This window comes from Ursus americanus, chromosome 21 (assembly GCF_024610735.1).
Source record: "Ursus americanus isolate L20-20 chromosome 21, mUrsAme1.1.p, whole genome shotgun sequence".
NCBI lineage: Eukaryota > Metazoa > Chordata > Mammalia > Carnivora > Ursidae > Ursus > Ursus americanus.
In genome coordinates, this window is record NC_142147.1 from 23,822,849 (window position 1) to 23,833,926 (window position 11,078).

Genomic DNA, 11,078 nt, shown 5'->3' on the forward strand with positions numbered 1-11,078 from the left:
CCTCGCCTGTCATTTGAGATGTCCCTGTGTAATGGTGCACATATCTTGGAACTATCTATAAATGTCCATATCTAGACATTAGTTTCTTTTAAATCTAGTGTAGAGCTATAGATTCTTTGATCAATGACCTATTTATGAGCAATTCGTACAGATATAGAGATAGTAGCAAAAGCTTTATTCTGAAGTTTTCCGCAAATGCTATCAGTTGTGTAAGCAGTTAAACGTGTTTTTGTTTTTAATTAAGGTTTATTGTTTGGGGGTACTACCTGATGTTTTCAGGACTTCCAAAGAACTTTTTGAGTTCTAAGGAATGCTATTTAGAAACAACAGACCTAGACCATCCAGTGTTTTCCTGAGGAAAGGTATATAGGGTTGTCTTTTGTGTCTGTTATTTGTTCCCAGCTTCACTGCACGGTACCTTCCTATAATTTCCCTGTGACTGCTCTGGCCATCGCCCCCAATACCAACAACCTTGTCATTGCTCATTCTGACCAGCAGGTGAGAGATTCCAGTGCTTTCTAATTCCTGTCTGTTGGATAGTAACTAAGAAGCTAAGACAATGACAATTTTGGAGGAGCTTTTGTCTGCAAATATTGGATGATCTACAGGTAGTGTTCTCCTGTGTGAACCATGTATAGCCTAGGTACAGTATAGGCCGGTAATCTCCTTTGGCTTGATGGGCACAATGGAATGATGAAGCCCTGAGATTACAGATTAAAGAGTTACAGGAAGGAGGAGGAATTTTGAAGTATTCATTTTACTGGTTGTTTTTAGACTAGAGATGACATGGAGCAGGTGTTAGACTGGATATGGGATGGAATAAGATCTGAGGTTGGAAATAACTAAAAGATCATATAATTTACCTTCACTTTTGCAGATAGGGAAATTAGGCCCTAGTGAAATCTGTTACCTGTAACAGAGATAACATTTACCAAAATGAGTGCATAGCCTAGTTTTCCAAGTTGTGAGAAGATCTTTAAAATATCTGAGTTACAGATATTGTGAAGTGGAACACTTTGTGTGAAATGGTCAATACTTATATATCCTCATCTGTAAAATGAGCATAATACCTTCTTCACTAAGCAGTTGGAAAGATTAAGTGTGATCTGAGGAACACATTTAAGTAGCCTGCTGGGCAAATGATGCTTACTACTCTGATTAGCAGTTTTTACCCTCACATATGCACAGATATGTATGTTCTATCCAGGAAATGAAATCTTTCGTTTTGGTTTCATCTGTTCGTGTCCTTGACCAGAAACTGAAAGATTAGTGAAGCCACACCCTGTCTTTTTCACACATAATGTCCACCTGATGCCTTTTTCTAGTCTTTGATCCCTTAGGTGCTTCAGTCATTCCATCTGGTGGGAAATTTTTTGTACCTGTTAGATTTGCAAAGATCTGTAGAATTGATAATATGCAATGCTGTGAAGATATAGGGAAACACCACTTGGTACACTGCATAAATTAGTATGACCCCTTTAGAGGACACTTTGAGATACATTAAAAAAAATTAAATCCACATAATCTCTGAATCAGAAGTTCCAGTTTTAACAGTCCTTCCTGGGGTGCCTGGGTGGCAACGTTGGTTAAATATCTGACTCATAGTTTTGGCTCAGGTCATGATCTCGGGGTCGTGGGATCAAGCCCTGTGTCGGACTCTGCTCAGTGTGGAGTCTGCTTGGGGTTCTCTCTCCCACTGCCCCTTCTGCTTGTGTGTGCACACACACGTGCATGCCCTCTCTTTCTCTCCCTCTCACTAAAATAAATCTTTAAGAAGGAAAAAAAGAGTTCTTCCTGTAGATGTATGCCTTGAGTGGTGCAGAAGGAGATCATCATTGCAGCCTTGTTTGTGGCAGTAAAAGATTAGAAATAAATGCCCGTTAAATAGACTAGATGAGTAAATCATGGTACATCCAAAAAGTGAATGGATTATTATGTGTTCTTTAAGGGGGCATGAGTGATACATAGCTACAATTATTGATACTGACATGGGTCAGTCTCCGTGATATAATGCTAAATACAAAATGCAATATGCAGAATAGCATGTATTGCATGCATCAAAATCTGAAAAGATGTAAGTAGGAAATAGACTGCTCTTGGGGAAAAGAGATGTCAAGATGACAGGGTGACTTTTCACTGTAAACCTTTCTGTGTTAATTTTCATTGTTTACGTTCTATAATTTACCTTAAAATTTTTTTACTTAAAAGTAGAAAGCTATAAAGCTGAATATGATACAGTCAGGGTTTGTATAGATATTTTCTGGTTAGGAATGAGAGATACCTTCCAGTTTTTCTGGGTACCAGCCTGCATTTTTTGTGTATCATATCCTTCTTCAGGTATTTGAGTACAGTATCCCAGACAAGCAGTATACAGAGTGGAGCCGAACCATCCAGAAGCAGGGGTTTCATTACCTTTGGCTCCAGAGGGATACTCCCATCACACACATCAGTTTTCATCCCAAGAGACCAATGCACATCCTTCTCCATGATGCCTACATGTTCTGCATCATCGACAAGTCATTGGTAAGTTCCTCACCACTACCACCAGTGCTCACACTGACTTTTCTGTATTTAGGAATTTTCAAGTTCTAAAGCAGCAAGTACAAAGAATTAAGAGAAAGGAGAACCAGAATAAAATTTCCTGACCCATAATTTGGAGGAGAGGAACTTTTGTTTTGGAAATTTCCTCATTTTCATTCCCAAGCCCCTGAAGCTCCCGGGGTAGGGGCATGCCTTTGTGTCCTGGTTTTTGCTGATTTGAGTATTTCTCTGCTTTGCCTGTGAAAATACAGACTTAAAGTAGGATCAGGTCAGTATTCAGAAGGTGACCCTCATGGGGAATACCATCGATTCGGCTGAATCACGTTCACCTTTGCACCTTGGGGTGACTGAAAACACAGTTTTATTAAAGGAGACGCAGGTTGAGGTTTTGACCACTTTTGCCCCTTGCCTGAAAATGCTGAAACAGTATCTGTACGCTTGAAGAGTTGGTCTTAATGTCTTGAAAAAAGTCAGCCTGGGGCGCCTGGATGGCTCAGTCTTTAAGTGTCTGCTTTCGGCTCAGCAGGGAGTCTACTTCTGCCTCCCCTCCCCAGCCCTCACTCCTGCTCTCTTGCTTGCACACGCAGTCTCTCTCTCTCTCAAAGAAATAAATAAAATCATTAAAAAAAGAAAAAAAAAGTCCAGCCAGGAAAATTCCATTCTTCATGGCTATGATTTAGGTGGGATGTGAGCATTTTTTTTTTCAGTTCTAGATTCCAGCCTCTGCCAGCTGCTGTTTTGATTCACCTCAATTTACATGTCATCTCTGGGCAGGTACTTTGTTTCCTAGGAGCAGTATTAGCTGTGGCCATGCCTGAAATGCACTTTGGGCTTAGATTACAACCAAGATGCAGTGTTTTGGTCTGTATGTGGAGGTGGGGGTGGAAGGAACCGAGGGGAAAGCAGCAGATGGCTCTAAAGGAGGTGTGCATGATGTGTCACTGGAACGCATCTCGCCGGCTCTGTGTCCTCTGGGTGTGGGAAACAGAGCTGGCTGACAAGTGCCTTCTGCAGGATGAGTGATACAGGAAGGGCCCCTCCTACTCGCTTGCCTCTTTGTAACTCAGCCCAGGGCCGTCCATATTTTTTTGTCAAGCATTGGTGATAAGTCCATCACTTCCTCCTGCTGGGCAGAGCTATTTCCCAAGGAAGTCAGAGATGAAATATCACTTGCTTGGCCAGAGGCCATCCCTTGAGTTGTCAGTGAGATCCATGGGGGTGGTTTGTGTTTCAGTTTTGGCCTGGGGAGAACTTTAGTCACTTGGCCTGTCTGTGATCTGGTTGGGGGAATAGTCTAGAAAGCAGAGCTTGCATGGGCTAAGCTCTTGCACATGCCAGTTTGTTCCTGTCTCACAAAGTGTTACTGACAGGACTGGCCAGAAGCCCCAGCTGGGCCCTTTGATCTTGCTGGACTAAAGTGCCACGCTCTTTGCTTCGTACTCCCACCCTCTGTGGTATATCTGGAGAAGTGGCTAAGCTTTTTTCCTGAAATAAGGAGAGTCATGTCTAATATGATGGTTGAAAGGTGGTGTTTGTCTGAAAAATCACTATAGTCCTTTGTTCTGGAGAAGCCCAATAAAAATAACGATTTAAACAGTATGTCTTTGTCTTTTTAGCCTCTTCCAAATGACAAAACCTTACTCTACAATCCACTTCCTCCCACGAACGAATCAGATGTTATCAGGAGGCGTACCGCCCATGCCTTTAAAATTTCTAAGATATATAAGGTAAAACATCTTGTATTATATTCTAGATGGTTCCTTGGGATATTATCAAAATGTAATAAGCTCCGCAATAGGCAGACAAGAGCACCTTCATTTTATATTCAGAGAACCTGGTTTGGGAGATAAGTCCCTTTCTGAGGATGTCTGTTCCTTATGTTTGCGTCTCAGTATTCTTGCCTCAGTGTATTAGAGGCATGCACATCATACTTACCCAAAATGAAATACATAGGTACTGAGAAATTATGTTGGAGCTTGAGTGGTGTCTTTGTGTTAAATCTGGCCTTTAAATGTGACTTCTAATTGGAGAATGTTCCACAAGATAAAATTCAAGCAAGTGGAAGTCATTGAATTTATTGTGACTTCCTTTTCTGGGCTAAGCTTTTAACTGTATATGAAACAAATATTCATTAAGCTTATGATACTACAGCTATTTGTGCCAACTTGGAAGTCCCATATTCTTGCTTTTCAGATTAGAGTTCCTTGAGTCTCCTGGAACATTTTCTCAGGGGTCTGCAAGAATTTTTTTTTTTTTAAAGAGGGACATCTGTAAATTATTTAAGTATGATTAGTTTCTTAATCCATTTGTAACTTGCTGTTTGCCAAGAATTCAGGCTCCAAAGCCATTGGTTAACACTGATTCCTAAGAAATTAGAGAACAAGTGTTCTGTATAGAAAAACATGAAAAATCTTGTTGAAATCTTTTATTAGTGAACTCAGTTAAAAGTTCCCGACCTCGGAGCGCCTGGCTGGCTCAGTCGGTAGAGCATATAAACGATTCTTGATTTCAGGGTCGTAAGTGTGAGCCCCACGTTGGGTATAGAGATTTTTTTTTTTTAAGTAGGCTCCACGCCCGATGTGGAGCCTGAATTCACAACCCTGAGATAAAAAGTCAGTCAACTGACTCAGGCACCCCAAGATTACGATAGATAGATCGATAGATCGATAGATAGATAGGGATAGGTAGGTAGGTAGGTAGGTAGGTAGACAGGGATAATAAATTAAAAAAAGAACCTCCCAATCTGACCAACCATTTTGAGTCCTAGGGGAGGAAGGATTGTCAGAGATTGCGATCTCTTCAGCCTTGAACTAAGTTGACCGTTTAGCTCTAGTCAGTCTGTTTAGGACTGACCCTGGAGCCTAACTCCTACTAGAGTCATTATCATCTCTCTGCAGCCTCTGCTCTTCATGGATCTTTTGGATGAAAGAACACTGGTGGCAGTAGAACGGCCCCTGGATGACATCATCGCCCAGCTTCCACCACCCATCAAAAAGAAGAAATTCGGGACCTAAAATAGGGCACTGTCTGTGTCCTTCCTTGAACTGTCTGCCCTGTTTGTTTTCACAAATCATGATAATAAAGCAAAGTTATTCTTTAGGACTAGTCCTTATGAATGTTACCCTCCAAAATAATGGACAGTAATTTCCCTTCATTGACTGCAGTGAGTGGAAGCTCCAAGGTATTTGTAGTTGGGATAATGTTCTAAGCAGCTACAAATTCATCCAACTTTTTCAGGGTCCTGTTGTTTAGACCACAGTTTCAGGGGAAAAAAAAGATGGTACTTATCTTCTCTTCCCTAACATATGCCTGAGGCTTCAGAGGGCTGATGACCTTCACTGTCTGCCAGCCTCCTGCCTGCAGCCAGTGCAGAGGCGTGGGGACCTGCCCACCATTGCCCTAGAGGGCAGGGGAACTGTGCTTGTTTACTCAAGATAGCCTAACTACCGATAGTGATAAACAGCCTTGTTTCAAGAAGAATTTTAACTGCAATGCTCCATCTCAAAAATTGATGTCTTTGGCCTCTGGCGGTCAGCTCTTTATTTTATTTAAAGGGAAAAATATCTGGCTTTGGGTTATCAATATCATTAACCATCTTTCACTTGATAAATGTATACAGTAATATATATAATATATATTATGTATATTTTATATGTTATATATTAATATAAATTATATGCGTGTGCGCACACACGCACACACACACCAGTTTCAAAGATGAAAGAAACACTGGGCAGGGATTTTGTTAAGAGTAGGAGAGGAGGTCAGAACCAGAAAGCCTGCCATATATTTTACCTTTTCTGTCTTCTACTTGTTTTGACATCGTTATTCCCATGGGTGTTATCAACTGACTAGTTTTAATGTAATCTTTTAAATTAGAAGGTGAAGAACTCTAGTTAACCTGAACCGAGCAGATCGGTTTCTTTCCCATCTCGGTGCTTATATTGTGTTGCATGCCTGTGGAAACCCAGTATGTGTGGTTTTGTTTGTTTTGGGGATGGAGGGCCATGGTATAGGCAGAGAAGGATATGGGTTCTGATGACATCATGAGTAAAATGCTGTCGAAAAACATTTTTTGCTAAGATGAACCCCATCCTCCCATCTGGAAAGGACCAATAAAAAGTGAGAATTTAAGGTAGATATGTGGGAAGAGAATTAACAGAGAGGTAATAAGAGAGAAACAAAGCCCAGTACTTTATAACGTACAGGACAACCTGTTTCAGGTTTGCTAAGAGAGAACAGATAAAACAAGGTTATAATGGATGCCACCTCTCTGCTTTGCCTGTTTCGTTTCTTTTACGATAATAGGAGTTGTTTATTTTTTTAACAAGAGAAAATCACATTTGATAGCATATATACAGGGAATCCACGTAGACATGGACATTCCCATAATAGTACTTTAGACAAATAATTGCAGCTTTTTGGGCCCTCTGTGTAAAATAATTTTCCTTTCTTCTTACTTGAATGAATTTCCTTAGGCATATTTTCCTGGTCTGCATTAGTCTGGACTATTACAACCTTTCAGTAGACTGTAAGATCCTGCCCTTCCTAAGAAATGTTTTAGGTCTTCTTTTGTGTGGTTGAAACCAAAGTTCAAGTCACTGATCTTCATTGTATATGACCAGAGGGAGGCAAGGATGCCACAAATATTAACTCACTTGCTTTTCACTGTCTGTAGAGCTATAAATTCAGAGAGGCTTTATTAACTGGAGTCTAGTTTAAGACTTGATTTACTTAAACATATTCTGAAACCTTGTGGATTATGGAGGATGTAATTCTGACAGAAAAGGCTCACGGATTATGAGTGAAGAAGTAAAAGTTTTGAAAGGAGAAAGCATTCCTTTGCAACATTTCCAGCCAGTGATTTGGATTTCCATAAATGGTATGGGAAGTAAGATCTTTGGGCCTTGAAATTCTTCCTAAGTAAAGGAACTGTGAATACAAATGAGGCAGAAAATGATTGGGGTAAGTTAGAGAAATTGGGGGAAGGGAAGGCAAAGCAGTATTAAATGAAGGAATACTTCAGCGCCTGTGTTACAGGGTGATGGTACTTTCAGGGAACTGTGTAACCTAGAGAGCAGCATGTTTGTGGTCCGGCATTTGGCAAACCATGGCTCCTACCTGGATTCTACAGAAAAATTTTGATCTGAGACTACCTAGGAAAGGTCCTTTTGCTAGCCTGACTCAAATGCTTTAAAAATGCACTTTTCTTATATAGTAGTTGATAATCTGATCTCTGAATGGATAATGTACCCTCTACCCTGGAGATGACAGCGAATTAGAAACGAAAATCTTAGAATATTGGAAGCAAGAGACCTAGCTTGGTGTTTTTTTAAGCATCAAAACTTTCTTCAGACGGAACATTATTCTGAACCATAATATATGATAGATAGAAGTGAAGCTGTTCCACCTGTTGTTGGGGTTGGGAGTAGAGGAAACATCTGTGAAAGAAACCACGTGCCTCTGGCCTCACCTTTATACTCCTGGAAACGGAGACCAAGAGGGGATGTTACTATTCCCTTGGTCACACAACAGTTCGTGAGAGGCCAAGGTGGCATTCTTAAAGTTGTTTCCCCTGTCTCTTGGTTGTAAGGACCCAGTTGTAAATATGACTAGCAGGCGTGATACACCAAAGATTTTTCATCTCACAGGCTGCAGCGAAGGTGTTGAAGCATTTCTCATTCTGGATGAGCACTTGATTTAGTGATAATACTGCATTCCGTGGGCAGTCTTGTGTGCAAATCATAAAGTGTTGTGATGAACAGCCTAGTACATCGTGGGGTAGTGCTCCCATGGGGGTGTTTTCTCTGGGGAGTAGAATTGCTAGTTCATATAGTGTCTGTTTTCTTTCACTTATCATTGCCCTTTGGATTGGCTATATTTCTATCTGCAGTGTTTGAAAGTACTAATTTTCTTACAGTCTGCCAGTGTAGAGATGGACTTTAGTTGTATGTAGCCCATCTAATGGGTGAAAAATAATCTCTCATTTTGTCTGTTTACTAAAGATATTGCTCACTTTTTCTTTTTATGTGTTTTGGCTGTTGAGCTAACTGTAAATTGCATATTCATAACCTCTTTTCCTTTTTTTTCTAATGTGTTGGCTTTTTCTTTCATAGTCCAAGGTATTTTCAGATACAGCTCAGCACTGTCCAATCAACTGTGGTGGTGGATGCGTTCTGTGTCTGTTTTGTGCAGTAAGATAGTAACCAGCCACATGTGACTGTGGAGCACTTGAAATGCAGCTAGTTCAACAAAGGAAACGGAACTTTAAGTTTTATTTGATTTTAATTTAAATGGCCGCATGCAGCTAGTGACTTTCATACATGGACAACAAAGATGTAGATATTAAGGCTTAGCTTTGTGTCAGCCCTTTGTCTTTAGGAAGTTACAGGACTTCATACTCAACATACATTTATTGAGTGCCTGCTATCTGCTACACCAACAACAGGTGAAGGATGATCTCAGCTCTCAAGAACTTCACAGCCTAGTTGGGGAAAGAAGCAAGTAAATCAGTGAGGCTACATTAGAGGTGAGCACAGACAAGGGGCACCTCACCAGCAGAGTTAGCAGTTGGAACTGGGTGATAATGATCATGGGGAAAAGGGGAAGAAAAGAGGCATTCCTAGATCAGTCTCAGTAAAAAAGCCAGAAGCAAGAGAGAGCATAACCTGCCCCAGGGCTTCCAGGAGTTCCAGAACACTCTCTCCAGTCACACGCACATTCTGAGGTACTGTGGGTTAGACTTCAACCTATACATTTCGAGGGGAACACAATTCAGCCCATTAAAGAGTCCATGGAAGGGCTTTAGGGGCTTTGTGAGCCCCCAAACTTGAATACTATATTTTGCATTTGTACGTGCCCACAGCATGCAACTGATTCTCAAAGGGGCTTATGATCCCTTCAATGGCCTATTGCATTAACCGACTCAGGAGGGAGTTGAAGCTATGGGACCAAGGCCTAAAAACACTGTGTGCATCAATAAACATGATTTGGGGTTTAATGGCCCGTGAAAGAAGAGGTGAAGTTGACTGCAAGACTCCCAAGTTTTATGGTGAGGCACTGAAAATTCTTTTGGAACTGGTAATGAGGGAAAGGGGATTTTTATTTGGGGACCTTATCTGAACTTCATGGCAAACTGTGTGATTTCCATGACTGTCAATAAAAAACACTGGTGATTTTCCATAACTAAGTGGATGCAGTGAAACTAACCTTCTGCTTAGTATGTCCTTGGTAATATTTTCCTAAAAAGAAAGTCACAGAGCTACAAAACTGTCACCAGCTGCTTCTCATTAGGAATGTGGTTAGCAGATGTGGGTTTTCATAGTCCTACCGTATGAAAGAGTTAATCCGTTTTTGTGGGTTGCAGATAAATACTGATTAATCTTGGCGGGATGAATTTACAAATGTGCTTGCATCAGCTAAAGGATATATTCACCTTTCCCTTTTTCACTTCATGTTTGTGCTGGAAAGAAAAATATATTTTAGGATCTTTCTCCTGGAAGGCAAAGGAGTACTGCCCTTTGAAAGGGACAATTGATCTCACTGTCTTCTAACTGGGAAAGAGTCATGCATGGATAAATTTTCAAAGTTGGATGTTGGATTGGTTATCTTACAAGCTTCGTTCTTCCTTTGGTCTCTTCTCTTAGTAGTAATTAAGCAGCTCTTGTTTCTATTTCTCTGGCAGCAGGCCCCCTTTGTGGTAGTGACCTTCAGGCTTGCTAAGGGCTGCAATTTTGCCTGGGGCCCTCCTTCCTTATGAAATTACACAACACTCAAACCTTGGAACAAACCCCAGATCCACTAATTCTTTCCTTTGACGGACTCTTGGCAATACATACTCCCTTTCAGCCGAAATGTAGCTTTATACAAGATCTGTTTGTCACTGAAATTAATTTGGCCATTTGCATTTTAAGCCTGGGATCAAATGGTGTTATGGCGGACTCATTCCTAGATAAAGTATGGACTCTAAGCTTGAGACTTTCTGTCCAAGGTTTTAGTGTTGCTGCTGCTGCAGGTCAACAGGTAATAACAGCAGCAGGTGTGGCAGATACAGTGCTGCTAAACACTTCACATCGGACATCCCAGTCAACCTTCACAACCATCCTTAGAGGTGGACGGTCTTTGAATTTCTCCGAATAAGAAAACAGACTCATGACTGCAGCCCCTTGCCCACTGTCATATAGTATAGTAAGTAGCCAGACTACAATTTGAGTCCTATGCTCTTCATTACCATGCTGTATTATATACCTGCTGTGAGGGAGAAGGGGGAGAAAAAGACCATTGGGTTTTGAGAGAGCATAGAATCAGAGCCTAAATCATAGAATTGTAGGAAATTATGGAACTGAGAGAGCTAATCCAATCTCATTCTATTTAAAAAAAAAATTTTTTTTTTTTAACATTTTAGTTATTTGACAGCACAAGCAGGGAGAGCAGCAGCCAGAGGGAGAACGAGAAGCAGACTCCCGCTGAGCAAGGACCCTGGGATCACCACCTGAGCCAAAGTCAGATGCTTAACCGACTGAGCCACCCCAGTGCCC

At 41.0% G+C, this 11,078-nt stretch overlaps 1 protein-coding gene across 3 annotated transcripts in view; it reads left to right on the forward strand.

Annotated features, from left to right (window-relative positions):
• The window catches only part of UTP4 (UTP4 small subunit processome component), a 31,999-nt gene extending 26,359 nt beyond the window's left edge, over positions 1–5,640 (forward strand). For 2 of the 3 annotated variants that reach the window (XM_045814981.2, XM_087870529.1), the window contains exons 14-17: positions 403–498; positions 2,338–2,523; positions 4,158–4,268; positions 5,439–5,640. In XM_045814981.2, coding sequence (XP_045670937.2) covers positions 403–498; positions 2,338–2,523; positions 4,158–4,268; positions 5,439–5,555 — 510 coding nt within the window. In that variant the 3' untranslated portion in view covers positions 5,556–5,640. Of the gene's footprint in view, positions 1–402; positions 609–2,337; positions 2,524–4,157; positions 4,269–5,438 lie in introns of those variants that run through there. The other variant, XR_015728049.1, reaches the window with a different exon arrangement.
• The last annotated feature ends 5,438 nt before the right edge of the window (positions 5,641–11,078 follow it).